This window comes from Trematosphaeria pertusa (genome assembly GCF_010094035.1).
Source record: "Trematosphaeria pertusa strain CBS 122368 unplaced genomic scaffold BU26scaffold_1, whole genome shotgun sequence".
Taxonomy (NCBI): Eukaryota; Fungi; Ascomycota; class Dothideomycetes; order Pleosporales; family Trematosphaeriaceae; genus Trematosphaeria; species Trematosphaeria pertusa.
Genome location: NW_022987212.1, coordinates 4,257,874 through 4,275,978, shown reverse-complemented (window position 1 = coordinate 4,275,978; position 18,105 = coordinate 4,257,874). Strand labels below are relative to the sequence as shown.

Sequence of the window (18,105 nt, the reverse complement as noted above, 5' to 3'; positions counted from 1 at the left end):
CTACAACGGCCCGTTCGGATGAATCAAAACTTTGGTATACCCCTCTATCCGCTTGTCGAACTTCTCATACGCCCCCGGCGCATCGTCGATGTTGATCTCATGCGACACCACAAAGCTAGGCTTTGCTTTGCCGGAGATGATTAAGTCTCGCAGATAGCGGTTGTACGCTTTCACGTTGCATTGACCGGTCCCCAACGACAAGCCCTACCCAGTGTTAGCGGTAGAGGATCAGGTGTGGACCCAAATTTACCTTCTCGAACAGCTTTCCAAACGACAGCAAGATTTGGCCCTTCTTGCTCTGCTCGTCGGGTGCTCCGGGATCCGCCGGCACATAGAGGCCAGGAATACCAAGTCCTCCGGTCGGTCTCGTCACCATTATCAACTGGTCCAGGACGATGTTCGGTTTCTCCTTGCTTCCGGAAGAGTCCACTGCTTGGTATCCGACAGCATCGACTGCCCGATCCACCATCCCTTCATTTAGCTTGATGATTTGCTCGACAGGATCGCTCTTCTTGAAGTCGATTGGTATACAGCCAATCTTCTTCGCCGCATCTAGTCGCTCAGGTACGGTGTCTACGACAAAGACCTTGCTCGCGCCGCGAAGGATCCCGCTATATGCCGCCATCAAACCTACGGGACCTGTCGAACATCAGTGGCGGATCCATAGTTACCGATGCCCACGTACCAGCTCCGAAGACTGCGACACTTTCTCCAGGCTTGAATCCAGCAAGCGTCAGCCCATGCCATCCGGTTGGGAAGATGTCCGCTAGCAGTGCGAAGTCCGCTTCGTGCTCTTTTCCCTTTGGCAGCTTCAACGCATTGAAATCCGCGTAAGGAACACGTAAAAACTGCGCTTGTCCGCCTTGGTATGGTCCCATGGCGACATATCCGTATGCGCCGCCTGCGAATCCTGGATTGACTCTGTGCTGCCGTCAGCTCGTTTTTCCTCATTTCAGAACGCAATGGAACTCTTACCCTGTGCAGAATGCTGTTCGACCCTCCTCGCAATTACGACACCGGCCGTCTGCTACGTTGAACGGCAGCACAATCCTATCGCCCTTCTCCAGCAGAGTCACACCCGAACCAGTCTCGACAACGATGCCCATGTTCTCGTGTCCGAACACTAAGCCAGCTTCCGCCGCCGTCCGACCTTGGTACATATGCAAGTCGGATCCACAAATGGCTGCGCAAGCTGTTAACGCGAACTCGATACTCGTTCCAATGCAGGAGCCATACCAGCGGTCGTCACCTTGATGATTGCATCATCCGGATGCTGAATCTTCGGACCCTCGACCTCCTTCACCGAGACCTTGAAAGGCCCCTCATAATGCACTGCTTTCATCTTATCCGGCATGTTTGTTGAGCTTGCTCCGTTCGTCGTGGTGTCCCCGGGGTCGTTTTGAGGATCAAGCAGTGGGACGACGTCGGCCTGGTTACCTGGGTTTACGGACATCTTGACCGGTTAAAATAATAGAGGGGTCGCAGGCAAGATGACGCGCTTTGCAGAGACGTGGTTGCTTTTTCTTATGTTTATAGGGGAAAGAATCGCGGGGATGCGGAACGCCATCGTCATTGTTGTGAGGGGCTGTTCGTCGATCTTTGTGGGGTGCAGGGAGCGGTTCCGAAAGGCTTGTCCCGGCTCGGAAGCAGGAATCATGCCATGCGCTATTCCCGAACACCACTTGCGGATTGGGTAACTATGGTCGGTATATAATGAGGATTAAGTGTCGTTGCAGGATTGCCGTTGCGCGTTGCGGTCTGAGGTGGGAGATGCGGTATGTGAGGAGCCTGTGGGAAGATGCTGGACTGTGGATGCCACCTTTGCTAAGTTCTGTAGCAGAATATTCAGAGATCAGACCTTCTTGAGACTGTCGTCCACTACCTGACGGATCGCGCTTCAGTCTAGCCCAATTAGTCCTAGCGCGTACGCCAGGCAATGAATGGCCGGGGATAGAGAAACCCCTCCTCCCTAAAACACAAGTATCATTCGACATTGTTTCGCGAGTCTCTCTTAACACTAGATCATAACATGATTATGCAAGGCCATCCAGCACCTCCCGATGAATTGGAGTCTTTAGTATCTCCGCTAAGTCCGAGCTGCAGAATCCTGATCCGCACGATTCGATGGCTTCCGCAAATGTCACTCGCGTTCTCCGCTAAACGTCTCTATTTTGCTACACAACAGTACGTAGTCCGACACTGCGACTTCCTCCGCCCTAGCGAGCTCAGGACGTACCTCACCCTTAGCATCGCAATCCTCATGCCTTCCCCTCCTTTCCCAATCTCTTCTCCCTGTTCGCCCTCGCCCTCTTCATAACCCCTCTCAACCCCTCCGTCTTCAAACTATCCAAAAACTCCACCGTCCGCACAATCTTCTCCCCACTCTCATCCATCCAAAACATAAACACATACTCGCCCTCATAGTCCCAGTCCACCCCCTCTCCCTCGTCTTTAACATCCTCCCTAAACTGCGTCTTACTCGTCGCCCACACCACCACGGAGTTGCTGCTCTCGCTTTCGATGTACTGCTTCGCGTAGACGGGAAACCCGGTCATGATCTCGCGCAGAGACGAAATGTGGTGCACGAAGGTGGATTTGTCGAGCGGTTCGCGGCTCATGCCGAGGGAGGCGGGGGCGAAGGTGTGGGCTGCGGAGTCCGCGAGGACAGAGGAGAGGAGGGTTGTGTCGAGAGTGGCGAACATGGAGATGTATTTTTTGGCGGTTTCAAGGCGTTTGGACGACATGGTATGTTGTGTGGGTTTGGCTGCGGTGGTGGAAGGTTGAGAAAAGGAGCGTGGAAGGAGAAATGGTACATAGACGGCGGTATATAGTAGAGTCCGTGAGTAACTACTTAGATACGGCGCTCGGAGTTTACGGAGATAATGCTTTCTTGTAGCCACTGCGCTCTCTCTTAGGCAAGGCTTGAGCTCTGTGATTTGAAGGCCGCTGCTAGAAGGAGTGTCTGATCATCGATCTGGCCTATGTAGGTCTGACGGCTTCGGATAGAACTTCCTAGTAAGAGGCCAGGCACATCACCGAAAGCCCAATCTCGTAGTCACGGGCTCAAGTAAGCCATCCTAAACATTATGCAAGTGGAATGATGTTCAAGTGCCGCATCCCTATGCAGAGAGGCTCCAATCATTGTATTCAAGGCATATTACGATGTGTTCGACGGTCTGAGTTCGGGGTTAACGTCATGTTTATTAGCGTTCTATCATTTTCCACCTTCAAGCCGGACGCACATCATCCTGCCACCCGCTTTCCACGAACGAGGCGGTACACATAGCAGCATGCCTGAATGCCTCCAACGCAAAGACACGAGCCACTAGCCAACGATACCGCCACAATCCGGCCCAACTCAATCTACGCCTTCACACACGAGAAGTATCCCGCCCAAAGCGACCAATCGCCCGTATCGTTCTGCGACGGATAATTCCACGCATTCCACTGCGCCTGCGTAATCCCATTCGATCTAAGCAGCGCCGCGAAGCCAGGCTTGCCACTGCTATCCGTGAACTCGAACTGTGTGCAATTCGACACAATTCCCGGCTGCACGGGCACAGGCGTCTGCTCGGGCGTCCAAATCTCGCCGCCCTCGACGGGGCCGGGGTACGTGTAGCCGGTCACGTCAATGCAGACAGGGACGTGGGACTGCAAGCCGAAGCACTCACGGCCGATCTCGGGATTCCAGGCGTAGAGGTCGGTGGCTCGGAAGGACTGGTATTTTGCAACGATTGATGTGCAGCTGTCGCCGTCTTCTACGGTGTAGTTTGCGACACCTGGTGGGGTTAGCTTTTTAGGTAGGAGAGGAGGGAGGTGGGTGGTTGGACTTACAGTTCGTGGGTCTGATGATGCAGACGCAGCCTGCGCCGACGCTGCAGTAGTTCGTGCAATGGTCGGGCATGGTTGCTTGACGGGGTTGGAGGAAGGAGGCTCCGGGGAAAGGGACTGCAGCCACGGCAGAGATGGAGGCTAGAAGAGCCATGCCGGCGGAAAGCGTGAAGGCCATGATTACGACGTAACTTTCAAGGCTCTGGAGGGATGTTCACCAAAGGAATGATTGACGACGGGAATGGGAAAGTGATAGACTGGAAGACCGAAGCGTGATGCTCCTCCAAAACCGAGACTTGAACTTCACCTTTATACTCGAAAAGTAATTTAACGTCGCAAACGCACAGATCGACAGGGGCCCACGATACTAGCACAATAGCGCACCTGCAAAGGCCGAGAAATGAAGGCCTACTGGGATGCAAATCCTGAACGATCTCAAAATAAAGATCCGAGTAACGCTACCTAGATCGAATCTCATGTATCTCCTGCTGCTGCCTGCGAAGCATCTGGGTATGCCTTAGGTAGATTACCCAAATCGGACGTGCAATATCCTCGCCAATAGATCTAACCATGCATTTCGATAATTGAGTGAGGTGAGTCAGCCTCGCATTTGACAAGGCGGGTAGAACCGTTAACAGGCGGACGCTCGTGAAAAGCTTGGTTGAGAGCCTATTGTGTCGTCTTGCGAAGGCAGCAACGCTTGTGAGGGAGCGGAGTTGAGGTAGGCAGGCCGCTTGCGCCCCCTTTTGAAGGGATTTTGATTGTTAGGTTAATATAGTGCTCTCGGTAAGCATGCACACCCTTGGTTGTAGGCTAGCTGGGTCCCGAACGCGCGGGTCTGTCGCGCGATCACGGGGAAGGCTTAGGAAGCGAGGCCCACAGAGTTCTTTGGAGCCTAGGAGGATGGGACGGTAATTTTCTTTCGGCAGTCTGGGTACCGGTCTGGTGAATAATAGTGCAGGTAGCGAAGTTTGGTTGCTTGGATACTTTTCATCGTCTGACGTCAGCAACCCATTAACAAGCACTTGCTTACTAGCTGTAAAGAGAAAATACTCAGGGTTCGCAAGATGCAAATGAATGGTGCAAGGAAGCTCGTTACCCCGCTTGATGACTGCTTCCTGAGTGCTCTAAGTGGTTAGCATGCCCGTTCCCACCAGATCAACCGTGAAAGGGACACGAATCGGTGCCACGAACAACGAGAAAGAATAAGACACCCGCAATATGGCATGCAAGCTCTGTTGACTAGCGGGAACCGATTACCCTCCCATGACCATGCGCAATGTCGCATAGAGTTGAGCAACCCGATAATTCAAACAGTATCCCCCACCGTCTCACCCTCATCCTCAATACAAAGCACCCTTCTACATCCACGGTTTTCTCTGAGTCGTACACTGATCGTCCCATCCTCTTCAGGTGGCCCAACCCCCAAACACTCCACCTTAATCGGTTCACAAGTCATGAAGATCTGCACCTCTTGAATCCTGAGTCTGATCTTCTTCTTGACGTCGGTCGTACCGTCCTCCACGACAGTGACATCGTACCCATCATCCGTCTGCCGTGTCATGCAGAATGAGTAAGCACTTTCCCGAGGGGTCTCAGCGTCCTTCTTCATTTTCAGAGCTAGCTCGGCGATTTCGCGCGAGTGCGTAACAAAGAGGGCTTCAGGGTCGCTCATGGTGTTGAAGGTGTTGTCGGGTTGAGCGGGAAGTTGGAACGGTCCATTGATGGTTGTGATGGGTTTTTGGATTTCGGAGCGGAGGCCAACGTACATGCGCGTGGGGAGTATCCATGCCGATGGTGACATCTTTGGGTAGCTTGTTTTCTGGAAAGGTTCCGGCTTCCCTACTTATATCCGACCCAGTGTTGATTGCTCGATATCAAGCCCGATGCTTTGACAATCCCTTTGTCGGAACTGATACGAAGAACATCGATTGCAGGAAGCAAGCAGCTTCTCGTCCCGACGTCTCTTCCTCAAACATTATCACAATTGCCGACCTTGCCTAATTCCAGCGGTTTGTGGCCGAAGTCCCCGTCGCTGAGCCTTACAAAATTAGATCGAAAAGAATTTGGTGCTCTCCTTTGTGCACCTGGTGGTACCAGGCTACCGTATGTGGGAAGTACGCAGATGATGACAGCGATGCTGGGTTGGAGCAACACCCACAGGACGACGAGATCGGTGTTATGAGCAAGATTTGGAGACAGATACCAGACCGTGCGCAAGACATCGAGAGCCATGGTCAGGAAAACCAAAGTGAAGATGAAAAGCAGGCCTATCAGATGGGCTTTGTTCAGCCCTGCTCTCCATGGCAACATGGGAATAGGGAGCAGCATTACTAGAGCAAAGTGTTAGCCGTTTCATCCACGGGCGGAAGCTCATGCAAACCAGAACTCACACAGAATGCATCCGATGATATCTAACGTGCACCACACTGAGAGTAATGCTTTCAGGATCGACATACTCAGATGCGTGCACGCCTCTGTAGCCAGTAAATAAGGAGTCCGTTACGGTCGGAGCAGGAACACTTACCCAAATCACCAAGTTTAGACGGCGTACCGCACTGCCAAAAGACCGACATCCATGTCACTCCAAAGCTGATAGCAACGAACGCAGCCGTCACCCACCAAGCGACCCGGAAGCGACGCGACGCGGCAAAAACACGCCAGTACAAGGCTAGAAAGCTCGCTTTCACCATGTACACAACAATCCAGAAGAACAAAAGCGTAGCCAGCACCATCTTGACGGAGAACGTCATCTCCTCTCTTGACGGGTTATCATCGCTGACGCCTAGCATGACCAGCTGTGCTCGGTACTCGATCGGGATATAGGCTAGAGTCGCAGCAACGAGGGGTATCAGCAGAGTCGCGGCTACTACGTTGAAACAGTCGTCCAGGTGAAGTCGGCGCGATTTGCGCCATCGGATACCTAGTCGTCCGAGTGTAAGGAGAATAGCTATCGCAGCCGTTGTCCATGCGATAGCCTAGAACAGTCAGCTGTGAACACTCAAAAGTTGGTACATTCATGATTGATGCCGCGTACTTTCAGAGCTGGGACCGATATAATATACGGAAAGTCCGCAAGCGTGGCCCCGGTAGACCTCTCAAGCAATCGCCGCATCATGCACTTGCTAGCTTTCACGATGGTGGCTAGTTAAGGCCAAAGCCTGCTGGTGAGCGCGTGTGTTATGGTGCGACAATCTCCTCGCTGCCCGTTCGCTGCCTGATATATATAACGCCAATTTGGGGGCCATCTCCCATGGCGTTTCTAGGGCTGAGGGCAAACAGGGTTGACGATGTCGATCGAGGGGCCAACAATGAGAGGCCTGATGAATAACCCATGCCATGGGCACGGTATCCGTCATATGCCATACCTGGTTCCTTGACGCGCCAACGAGGTGCTATTTTCGTTCACGATTCGGCGACTTTCTCGGGGTCGCTCAGGGCCGGCGACGCTGGCGGCTGGTGGCAGCAGTTCTGCTGAAACAAGTGACCATGTGAAAGCGCATCTCGTTCGCAGATTTGTTTGGATACCAAGAGCAAGGTAGAGGTTGATGGCAGAAGGTGTCGCGCGTCAGGGCTTTCCTTGCGGGCCCGGGTGTTTCGGGCTAGCGATTCGACGCCAGTGGTAGCCGTTTCTGGCTTAAGCCCTGATTCCCAACCAAGGGTCGTTCACCACTAGATATTTTTCCAACGCCACCAGCAGCATCTCCCGGGATATGCTCTTCCTCGAAGAAGAAAGGATTCTCCCTTCTCGAAATTATACAGTAATTAGGGTAGAATTTGTACTGCGTGCGTAGCTTCCATACCCTGATTAGTACACGCGCAACACTTCCACACATATTATCAAGCCGGCCTCGAAGAGTTAACTTATCGTTGCTGCACTGACCTTTGAATCGAAAACTTCGAAGATTATCCTATGAAGTCAGATGCATATTGTCGAAGAGAACGAACATGCGCTTGGACTGGCCGCTATAGGCTCTCTTCCTACCGTTACTCCGCGGATTTCGACGCCGCCCTTCCTTCTCTTCGCGCACGCCTAGGCAACCAGATTTAATACGACGCTGCTTCTCGTCTAGCTCTGCCTAGGCTTTACTAAAAGGAACTCAGCCGCTGCCGAGCGGCCGAGCCAAGTCAGCCATCTAGACCACGCGAACACAGATAGGGGTAGTCGCCAAGGAGAGAATTCCCATGCATAATGGATTGAGCTGTTGGAAAGCGAGAGACGAGGTCGACTTCGTTAAGCCTTGTCCTCTTAAGAGACCCTGGGACGAAGGGCTTAGTACAAGCAGCAGTAGGACCCATTCTAACTTACGTATAGTAAGCACCCCCTTTGCAGTCCTTTGTGGTCAAGGACGCTCGCTTCGCGTGGTCCTTCTGGTCTTTACCAACGGGTATTTCCTCGAATTACCCAATAAGTATTTCAGAACAGACTGCTAACTGAACCGCCACTAGTAGGGTTTACGAGAGTATGGGTAGTCCAAGAATTCGGTTTGGCGGCAGCGACAACATTGATCTGCGGAAGCAAACGCATCACAGCCGAGGAGGCCCTGGTGGCTCGCCAGATATTCAACAAAGGCGTCAGTCGCACTACGAAGCAGATTAGAGATCTTGCTCTCAAGGTTCACTATGATCCATGTCAAGTCTTCTTTTCCGTGCGACAGCGGAGAAAGAATCGAGACGCAGGTACGGGGACCGGCGATAACTTGTATCAGCTGCTCCGAAAGTTGTACGTCGACAACAAGGTGTAAGCGAAATACGCTTGTGACACGGTATATGGGGTCCTTGGAATAGCCACCGATACAGAGAAGCTCGGTATACGGGTAGGTTACAGTGAGCAAAGCGACTTGATATTTGCTCGTACGGCAAGGGCAATCATAGCGAACGGAGATATCGATATACTGGCTCTGTCCTATTATCCGAAACTGGATCAGAACCGGAAAATTTGGGACCTCCCATCTTGGGTGTCTGACTGGACTAGCCCAATTCGTCGATCTTTCGCCTGGCAGGCGCCTGTTGAGGAAGTTCCTTACTTCACAGCCTCTGAAAACAGTCCATTAGAGATGGTAGATTCCGGTAATGAACTCATTCTTGGTTTGAAGGGATGCTTCGTCGACGAAATTGAAGAGGTGGCAGGAATCTGGGATGGAAACGAGAATCAAAGCATGCAAGACGATCAGAAAGAGGAACAGAAGCCGGAAAGCGAAGAGAACAAAGGGAGTGAAGATGAGTTCAGCCCTGGAGATAAAAAAGACGGCAAAGATCTCTATGTATCATGCGGACATGAAGGATACCTCACATACCTAGCTCAAATCCGGCTGCTCTGCAAGATGTCGGCGATCAAAAACAAGGACATATATCCATCATCGACAAGACGAGCCGAAGCATTATGGCGAATTCCGATCGGAGACATCGAAGCAACGTCGAGTTTCGATGGCGTACGAGCCACAAGTGCGTGCGTGGACGCCTACGAGATAAGCGTGCGCAACCTAGAAAACCTAGAGCAGGCGAAAGCGTTGACGAAACAGAAATATGAGGTCACAATGGAGGAACACAGAAGAACTGAAGCTATGGGAATTGCTGGTCGGTACCGGTTGCAAATGGGAGGAATGAAGTACAAAAGGCCGTTTCTCACCAGAGACGGGTACGTCGGAATGGGTCCCTTGTATATGCGTCCTAGAGATGTTGTCGTCGTATTTATGGGAGCGAGGTTACCCTACGTAGTCCGCCCTGTAGAAGGGATATCGTTCCGATTGCTCGGCGAGTGTTATTGTGATGGGATCATGGATGGAGAGATGGTGAAGAAGCGGAAGAAGAAGGATTTCTTTTTGGTTTAGCCTCTCGGCCATTCCACTTTGGTGTTAGCTCAATGGATCATCATCGATCCTTCTCCGCCCTCCCTTCCCGAGGTCCTCTTCCCCAATTTCTCACCATCTATACCACTCCTGCAGTAGGTTGTCCGAATTCAAATGTCGACAGAATCTAAGCGCAGTGGAAATGATCCACCTCTCAGTACCCGCCGCCGTTGAACAATCTGAGGGATCTCGGCGACGCTGGTTCCGATTCAGCCCGACGTGCAACGACAAAGCACCCGATGGGCACTACCCATGACATACTACAGTACTGATCAATCACCCGCGATAGATCTTGGGCCCATTACATTAGTACGAGACCAGGCAGATACTGGGCCTGCGGAAGGACCTCGGCACGCTTGTCGAAGGACCCCTCGTGGTGTGCGAAAATGAAATGAGCGAACGACCGATCTCATTTCGTATACTGGTGGCAGATGCCATCTCAGAAACTCAATAAACACGAGCAAATTTGAGAAGAGAGTGTGGTGATATGCGACGAAAGAGATAATGGAACCACAACAGAACGCCCATCAAGAGACTCCGGAGTGTAAACGGAAGTCCGAAACAAATCCCGCTGTTACCATCGATGAGCTTCAATCTCGGATTCAATGGCATGATAAAGGCAGATCAATAGTTGAAACCCAGAGACACCGCATCACAGCCTGACGAGGGCGGTAATCCGACCATCTCTGCGTCTCGATTCACTTCGCCACCTGGGATCATCTCTGTCCGAGCCCTGTATGCCGCTCTCGGGGTGAGGATCGAGTGATTCGAATCCCGATCACGGTTAAGGTTCCTGCCTCGCGGCCGCACATATCTATATCCGTTTGTAAAGATCGGTTGGGCGTGAGAATGTTCGGTCCTGAATGGAGAGCCTTCGTCGTTCCCGACAACCGTTTCTTCTTCGTCATCTTCTGGGTCGAATCGAGAGGCTAGCTCTTGACTGCAGATAAGGGCTCTACTTTCGGGGTGGCGTGGGGATAATTGAGGAGGCGCGCCATTGGGGGAGGATTCGCGGTTCCGAGCTTCGGCTGGCCGATCGTGTTGGTGCACCGAGTTGGCCCTGACGTGGATTCCCATAACTCTACTCACTGCCTCCATCTTGTCCAGCTGTCTGTGGAAGGTGTATCGATCCAGACCGTCGTAATTGTTACTCTGATCTGCAGCGCCATCCCCAACGTCGACCCCACCAATTTCCACTGAGCCTTCAGCACGCTCTGCGAGTCGACCCCACCCATTCTGGGACGCTGCGCTGCTTGCGCGCCCTACATGGACCCTCCCGAGCTTGAAAGATGTCTGGGTACGAGTCAGGAATGCTCGAAAACAACCGAGTGCATGGTACATATACTTACTACGCGTGCCTGGTCCATGTTGCCCATCGGGTGGGGGCTGATGTCCATCGCTCTGGGTTCTGGTTGGACGAATGTTCGTCGGGCTTGTCAAGGTGTCCTCGGCTAGGACCAATTTAGATTCTCCCTTTTTGTGCGCTAAGTCTCGAAAGCTCGTGCGAGAGCGTCCGTTGCACCAACTGAAGACCAACAAACCCCGAGGAATCTAGGTCTTTTCGCTTGAGCAATCAAGCTTAAGGCCCGATGTGAGATCTCAGAAAGTTCGAATACCAGTGTAATGATATGCTCGGAGACCTCGTTCTGCGCTTGGGGAGATTTTTGAAAGATGCACCGGACAATCTTCAGTAGATTTTCAATGTTCGACTTCTGATCTTGCCAAAGAGGAGGACCGTCCCGCATCTTTTTATGCAATTTGGTCAATGCCTGCCTTATGCTTGCGGCGCATACCGAGGCTAATTGATAGAGGAGCGTGGGTCCAGTGCGTAGCCCCGGACTAAGAATAGGAAGAGGAAGTAATGAGGGATGGAGCCATTCAGCCTTGTGTGTAGCGATTCGCGCTAGCCAAGCTCAGATCCGAGACTACGAACAGTGCAACGTTGCACAGCATGCCGTAGAATTGGGTAGTGGCCCCACTTCGAGCCGGTCAAGAGCCCCCAAGAAGGTCTCCACGATCGCCAAAGATAGAGGAGAAAATAGAACTCCGATCTTCGTGTCCGGTGAAGCTGCAAGCGTGGAATTTATGGCGCGTCCTCCGAGCTCAAGCGTCCAATCAGAGGACGCAGATGCCCCCCCACTACGACGGCTCCGCCTCATGGGGCGTAATTGAAGGCAAACGGAGGACGCTGCAAGAGGTGGTCAAAATGCTCAGTTCTGGGCGTTCTTGGTTCTGGGTTATTAAGACGCGAGTCTGATGAATAATGGCCAAATCCTCGATGGCCTCTGGATCTTGGATGTGATAAGCCTTGCACCACCTGCATTCCGCCCTATATGAGCTCGCCACATAGAGAGCCCAGTCCAGAGCATCTTTTTCAATACAAAAGTACCAGGGCACCACTCGTACCAAAACGTCAAAAATAGCCGATCGAATAACCATGACGCCAGTAGTCGGATCCGGTATGGAGACCAAACATACTACATCTATTACCATCCAAGTGATACTTCTACCGCCAGCTCAAAAGCTCGAGATCCAACTTCACCTCTTTCCCATCTTAAGCGGCATGCTGCAATCATCCGTTTTACGTCCAGGCTCCATCTTCTGATCCCAGTTGTGGTCATTGCCTTCTCGATCGCTATACCCATTACCATTTCCATACAGCGCTCTCGAAGTAATCCACAAGGAAACCATGGCTCTAGTATCTCCAGTCCAGTGAGTCCACTGAAATCACTCTGAAGCTCCTATACTGACTTTCTTAACTCAGCCATCCGTGGACGCCACCACCGCTAACCTGGCAATCGAGTCTCTTTCCCTCCCAACACCCGGTCCAACAACATGCAGCCAGCGAGCAGCGATAGAAGCTACCACAGCCTCACAAATCACGAACCCAAAAAGGACTTCAATTACAAATTCCTCGCCCTCTCACACCACAACCCTAGCCCTTCCTTTTTCGGCTGGCGACCCCTGCACCGCCGGCAGCCAGTGCAAACATGCAAACATTTGCTACCATATTATGGAGACGGCGACTTGTTGCGATCCAGCGCTGTGGGGATGTCCGGGAGCGCCATGTCGGGATTACAACGACTGCAAGGATTCCTACGGATGTCTCATCGAGTCGAGCATATGCTGTGGATATCCGCCTTATCTGGACCTATCAGGACCGACTTGTTACCCGGTGTCATGAGAGGCAACGATAGCAGAGCGCCGTGGACCCAGTGCGGACGGGCACCTCAGGATATATGGTGAACGGTGGACAACATCATAGGGAAGATTTGAGGACAATTCCGCCACAGTACATACTAAGTTCATGCCACAATGTTGCATGGGAATATTGGAGTTACGTACGGTAGATCAATCGCCTCAAGGGCTTTTCTTTGAAGGTCTCTTCTCGGCCTTTCTTAGTGTAGCCTTCTTCATTCAAACAATTTTTGTTTCGCAATCTAGCATTCGCTAACAGCATCAAGTGCAAAATCCTTACTTGATAAGAAAAAAAAAACTTCATCGCCTCCGCGGCAAGCATCTGACATGCGGACGAGGTCTATTGAAAGCGTCACCTTTGCCAAGCTGTGATGCATTTCTTCCACGCGCCGTGGCCAAGTGATGTGAGTGAATGCTTAGGTGATAGCAGATAGAATGATCAGGCGCTTCAGGTCCACATATTAAAAGGCACCGTAATGGCGATGCAGTCGACTATAACCCCAACTCGGCACCAACACGCCTCAGGCCCAGCCCCCACAGAACCATATGTACGCTATCCTTACCTCCTCGCACGGGACCCGTGGGATCGGCTTCAACGTCCTCTGCGTCTGCCCTACCTACGCGCAAGCTTGCCATTTTCTGCAGAGTGAGTAGGCGACGAATGTCGGAGGCCATCCGTACGCGCCGTGGCATCACTCGGAACTCGTGTTTCCAGGTGGAACTCGATCGTTCTATGCTTACCGCACGATTTTGGATCAAAATGTAGTTGCACAGGAGATTATATGGACTGAGATGGTCGCGATTAAGTACGTAGCGAACGTGGGGAGGGGTTAAGGGGCAAGGTTAGAGGAAATGAGGGAGGCAAAGCTGGCTGCTTCCTACGCGCCGAGAGACGACCGGAGGGAGACAATGGCGATCGATCCTAGGGTTTTGCATGGACCGGGATGAAAGGGAACACGCGACGGAGAATTGAGGTAGGGAAAGAATATAGCCTTGAGAGAGAGGATTTAGAGGAGGGACATCTGACAATACCAAGTGGGGAAAGGAGAGTGACCAAAGTGATGTCCCGCTTACACAGGACGGTGCCGACCAAAAGAATACTGTCTCACACCCCGCAGAAAGCCCGCGAACGATCTCTGGCGGTGAAAGTTTGTTTACTGACGCGCTAGCGCCCTCCCTCTTCTCACTATATAGAACCGCGCTCCCAGCCCCATCGCAGCGTACTCTTCTCAGCGCAACAATTTCCCACACCCATCAACGTCTATCCCACACTGCGAGACTCGCAACCACAAACCATGTCCGCACAACCCACTACACCTGCAGCCGAAAACGTCAAATACGGCGTCTACTGGTATCAAGATCTCGCCGATCTCACGGGAAAGGACGCTCTACTGATCGGCACTTTCGACACCGAGCGGGAGGTTTATACGTTTACGACTCAGCATGCTGCCAATGAGATCGGCAAACATCCGGAATGGGGTAGCTCGCACGAGATCGAACGACCCGGACTTCTCGAGATCGTCGGAGCTGACAAGAGCGTTAAGTTGCGATACGACTATTGCAAGGTCATTGATGATGGGGCTGGAAGCTATCAGCGAGAGCTACCCCGCGTTGTTGTTTCCCCCAGCGAGCAGGACGAGGACTCTACGACTGTGGGCAGTGAGAAGTCGACGGAAGGAGGAAGTGAAGGTGAAAGGTCGATGACGGAGCCCAGCGACGAGGCGCCAGCAACTCCTAAATCCAGCGGCATCCGTTACGCGCTCTACGTGAGTCGCAATCTAGATGATCCTGCGGCAAAAGTGACCAAACTCCTGAACATGGACACATCCATCGGCGAAGCTCGCAGCAACATGCAGGTCATTGCCGGCGGTGAAATAGCCACTCGAAATAAAGAGGGTACGAAAGTTCACTGCCGGCTTGAACAGAAGCGCCTTCAGATCTTCGAAGTCATGAGCGGCCAACCGGTCTTGGAGTATACTATCCATGAGGGCCGAGTGTTGGGTGACCGGTTCATCCGTGAAGAGGACTGGCAAAATGGGGTTCGCGAGGGTGACAAGATGGCATTTCCAAGGATGTTGACACCTCCACCGGAAGAGCTAAAGGAGGAAGAAGCCACTAGCAACCAACGGCGGTCGTCCCGAAAGCGAAAGGCCGCCGCCGACGAGGACAGCGAAGACGATGAAGACGGCGAAGATGGGGAAGCCGTGACGATGGATGACCCAGACGGCTCAGCCAATGATGACGTGGTTGAGCAGGAGGTCTTCTGCCGGTGCAAGCAACCCTGGGCCGGAGTCGGTACCATGGTGGAATGCGCGAACAGGTCAAAGAAGAAGTGTCCAAATAATAGGTGGGTCCACTTGGGATGCGTCGGTTTGAAGAATGTCCCGACACAAAAGAACTGGCGTTGTCCAGAGTGCCGTCCCAACAAGAGGAGGAGGAAGTCAGGTCGATGAACTTAAGCCCTTTGGCACGATGACACTGCAATACCTAGCACAGCGGACTTGGATAGAGCCAAGCGTTTGGAGGGCGCTTGAATGCTGGAAAGGATAGGACAGCATGGATAGAAAAGCGAATAGAATGGAAAATTGCTTAGAGTCTCAGCATTCCTTATACCATATGCACTCTGTGAATGCACATGTTCTTACTGTACGTCGTAATCGCCGCAATACGTGTGGCGCCTGAAGGAGTGTTGCGGTCTTGAAGGAAAGCGGAGCTGGGTGCGGGGAGACGAGAAAGGTATGAGGCGTTCCGGACCCGGCAATAGCATCGTCCGATTTTAGATGGATGGAGATCGATCGGGTCGGAAGGTCAAGAACGGTTCTCTCGTTACACTACAGACGTCGTACACGCGCTTGAAGACTCCGCTACGTTTCAAACCAAATCTCCACACAGCAACAGGAGACAACCATGGATTCATGGGGACGTGGCCTATTTTCACTGCTTTTCAGGCCCTAATCAAAGAAGTCAACGAACTTCCTCAGCGAAAGAGGCCTTGCCGGCGGTAGGACTTCTAAAGGAACTACGCGTCGAGGAACCGGTTGTGCGACGATAAGCTGTCGCGGTCTCGAGGACAACGCGTGAGAGTGCTACGGCAGGAACCTATGCATGGGCGTGCAGATCCAGCTTTGTTTGCCAGACGACGCGATGCGCATATAACACAAGACGCCCCCTCTTCTTGTGACCACAGTCCTTACACCTTCCCGTCTCCTCTGAACCTTTCTCGAAGCAAAGATGTCGCCCGTCCTATCGAGCCTTGTTGTCGCAATGTTGCTCTGCAATGATGTATGGGAAGTATATGGAGTAGCAGTGGGGAGCGAGAGCTTGTGTATGGTACGTTAACGTCCAGTACTGTATGGTGAAGCATGAAGTTGACTCGCGAAATGAAGACATGCATCTCTGAGTTCTCCGGCTCGATTGTGAGCAGAATGATGCGAAACGCGACGATGGCGCCCTTTGAGACTCCATCGGCTCTATCACGGCCACTCTCCCTAGCTTCGCCGCCCCCTTTGCTTACTACGGCCTCGTTCGCATCTTCCACCGGCGGAAGCACGCTCCCAAATTCCATAAGCACCACACTGGCGGTAGCAGTTGCGAGCTCGACCGCGCCGTCCGCAACGGCGAAACCAAACCACGAATTACCAACCAGCGCAAAGATTGGCATCGGTGCGGTCGTGGGAGTTCTCGGGCTTGCCCTCTTTCTTGTAGCTTTCGAAGCGTGCTACTTGAGGAGGAGGCGAAGGACAAGAGCTCTCGAGAGGGCTGTCGAAGAAGTAGAAAGGGGCATGGATAAGGGAAGTGAGGAGAGGATTGTGCTCGAGAGCCGAGTGTCGATTGTGTTTGAAGACGATGGTCATGAGGAGGAAGAACAAGAGAGGGGGAGAAACGGGATGTCACTGCCCCGAAGGTTATGAGAAATGTTGAAAGGACGTCGATAGCAAAAAAGCTGGTAGATTTCGAGCATATTGGTCGGTGAGGGAGATGGATGGTCGAAATGATAGCTTTTCTCTATGCTTGGCTGTATTACAGCTGGAGCTAGGCTTCTCTGGGTATTCAAGGCACAACCAACCCTGTCTCGTATCGTGATGCGCTAGGCAGGCGGTGAGGAATGTATGAGAAGGCAAGGCGTAAGGTATCGCCAGCGCTTTTTCAGCGCACAAGCCAGACCTCATCCCAGATGGCGTGCGGCCCATACTCGCTTTCGCATTAACGTACCTGTAGCTGACTGAGTCGAAGTTCTGGTAACTTGAGCGCAGATCGGAACATGGTGTTATAGTTTTACCGCCCTTGAAAGCTGGTACACGACTCATACCCTGCTGTTCGTCGGCCACCTCACCACTTGTGCTTTCAATGCTAGTCACCTGCGTGGATAGCTTGCGGGCTCTTCAAAAGAGCTAATCACTACTGCTGCTGCCATCCCGGCCTTTCGTGATGCAAGTACCAAATCTTGCAACACTCGGGAACAAGAGCATACCTAGTTAGAAATAGAGGGCTCAAATGTTTGTCCAGTGGCATTGAAAGCAACCTTGGAACAGAGAGGTGTGACTGGATCACCTCGTCTTCCGGCCACGAGATGCATTCAGGAGTATCGTGCGACACTGTCCCTGGTGTTGAGGGGTTCGCGCGATAAGATAAGCCTCGCTTAGATAGCGCATTGGCCACCGCCGGCTAGCATTCACTTGGGCACAGACTGCAAATCCTTCCAGGAACGCGCATCAGCGCTCTGCGCAGATGTTGGCCGTATTCCGCAGTTCTACTCCCGCTCAACAGATGAAGGCTATCGAAACGTTGTTCAGCCCCCTCATCCGGAGGTGTAGGGGGTGAACCGTTCGCGACACACAATCGAAACCTCCTTTCCCTCACAAGCACCCACTCCGAGAGAGCCAAGGCGCGCTACGGTACGGGAGGCCCCGAAAAGAGACCCTGATTTACCATGCAATACGTCAACCGCGCAAAAAGTCTTATGAGTCGCGAACCCTTACGCAGGTGACGACTTTTCTAACGCAGCCACCAGCACAATTAGTCTTTCGCAACCAGCATCGCAAGAGCGAGTTGCGTCATTTGCCTATGCAAGGCTCCACGCATGCCACCTTTGAGGCCTGAACTGGTTCGTCACAACTTGCTGTTGACCGGCTATTCTCAGCGGACCATGAATCAGGCTGAACACCCCGCGGAACACCCCGCACCACGAAATGCCCTCCCTCTCCCACCGCAGATCACCGCTGTCAGT

General features: G+C 52.5%; 9 protein-coding genes across 9 annotated transcripts; 3 read left to right on the top strand and 6 right to left on the bottom strand.

The window, feature by feature from the left end:
- Positions 1 to 1,354, bottom strand: BU26DRAFT_413367 (S-glutathione dehydrogenase; the record flags this gene model as incomplete). The annotated part of the gene is made up of 5 exons (XM_033823018.1): positions 1 to 204; positions 251 to 639; positions 686 to 921; positions 976 to 1,183; positions 1,237 to 1,354. 5 exons carry the CDS (start codon positions 1,352 to 1,354, stop codon positions 1 to 3), a joined length of 1,155 nt encoding a protein of 384 aa, XP_033692168.1.
- Positions 1,355 to 2,171: 817 nt separating this feature from the next.
- On the bottom strand, positions 2,172 to 2,811 carry BU26DRAFT_513866 (uncharacterized protein). Its single transcript, XM_033827710.1, has one exon. The coding sequence runs from the start codon at positions 2,742 to 2,744 to the stop codon at positions 2,259 to 2,261; it is 486 nt and encodes a 161-aa protein (XP_033692167.1). The 5' UTR covers positions 2,745 to 2,811; the 3' UTR covers positions 2,172 to 2,258.
- Positions 2,812 to 3,253: 442 nt separating this feature from the next.
- On the bottom strand, positions 3,254 to 4,084 carry BU26DRAFT_513864 (carbohydrate-binding module family 50 protein). Its single transcript, XM_033827709.1, has 2 exons — positions 3,835 to 4,084; positions 3,254 to 3,779 (listed from the first exon to the last, which is right to left on the bottom strand). The coding sequence occupies exons 1-2, from the start codon at positions 4,007 to 4,009 to the stop codon at positions 3,364 to 3,366; spliced, it is 591 nt and encodes a 196-aa protein (XP_033692166.1). The 5' UTR covers positions 4,010 to 4,084; the 3' UTR covers positions 3,254 to 3,363.
- Positions 4,085 to 4,595: 511 nt separating this feature from the next.
- BU26DRAFT_499707 (uncharacterized protein) lies at positions 4,596 to 5,635 on the bottom strand (the record flags this gene model as incomplete). Its single annotated transcript, XM_033826427.1, has 2 exons — positions 4,596 to 4,867; positions 5,167 to 5,635. The coding sequence occupies 2 exons, from the start codon at positions 5,633 to 5,635 to the stop codon at positions 4,596 to 4,598; spliced, it is 741 nt and encodes a 246-aa protein (XP_033692165.1).
- Positions 5,636 to 5,718: 83 nt separating this feature from the next.
- On the bottom strand, positions 5,719 to 7,059 carry BU26DRAFT_37208 (uncharacterized protein). Its single transcript, XM_033822529.1, has 4 exons — positions 6,869 to 7,059; positions 6,359 to 6,809; positions 6,225 to 6,308; positions 5,719 to 6,164 (listed from the first exon to the last, which is right to left on the bottom strand). The coding sequence occupies exons 1-4, from the start codon at positions 6,947 to 6,949 to the stop codon at positions 5,803 to 5,805; spliced, it is 978 nt and encodes a 325-aa protein (XP_033692164.1). The 5' UTR covers positions 6,950 to 7,059; the 3' UTR covers positions 5,719 to 5,802.
- Positions 7,060 to 8,461: 1,402 nt separating this feature from the next.
- Positions 8,462 to 9,662, top strand: BU26DRAFT_575683 (uncharacterized protein; the record flags this gene model as incomplete). The annotated part of the gene is made up of 2 exons (XM_033834358.1): positions 8,462 to 8,511; positions 8,807 to 9,662. 2 exons carry the CDS (start codon positions 8,462 to 8,464, stop codon positions 9,660 to 9,662), a joined length of 906 nt encoding a protein of 301 aa, XP_033692163.1.
- A 642-nt stretch (positions 9,663 to 10,304) lies between these two features.
- Positions 10,305 to 11,077, bottom strand: BU26DRAFT_558566 (uncharacterized protein; the record flags this gene model as incomplete). The annotated part of the gene is made up of 2 exons (XM_033832581.1): positions 10,305 to 10,973; positions 11,030 to 11,077. 2 exons carry the CDS (start codon positions 11,075 to 11,077, stop codon positions 10,305 to 10,307), a joined length of 717 nt encoding a protein of 238 aa, XP_033692162.1.
- A 3,080-nt stretch (positions 11,078 to 14,157) lies between these two features.
- BU26DRAFT_575681 (uncharacterized protein) lies at positions 14,158 to 15,449 on the top strand. The gene has a single exon (XM_033834357.1). It carries the CDS (start codon positions 14,174 to 14,176, stop codon positions 15,329 to 15,331), a length of 1,158 nt encoding a protein of 385 aa, XP_033692161.1. The 5' UTR covers positions 14,158 to 14,173; the 3' UTR covers positions 15,332 to 15,449.
- Positions 15,450 to 16,109: 660 nt separating this feature from the next.
- BU26DRAFT_499703 (uncharacterized protein) lies at positions 16,110 to 16,789 on the top strand (the record flags this gene model as incomplete). The annotated part of the gene is made up of 2 exons (XM_033826426.1): positions 16,110 to 16,208; positions 16,265 to 16,789. The coding sequence occupies 2 exons, from the start codon at positions 16,110 to 16,112 to the stop codon at positions 16,787 to 16,789; spliced, it is 624 nt and encodes a 207-aa protein (XP_033692160.1).
- Between the last annotated feature and the right edge of the window lie 1,316 nt (positions 16,790 to 18,105).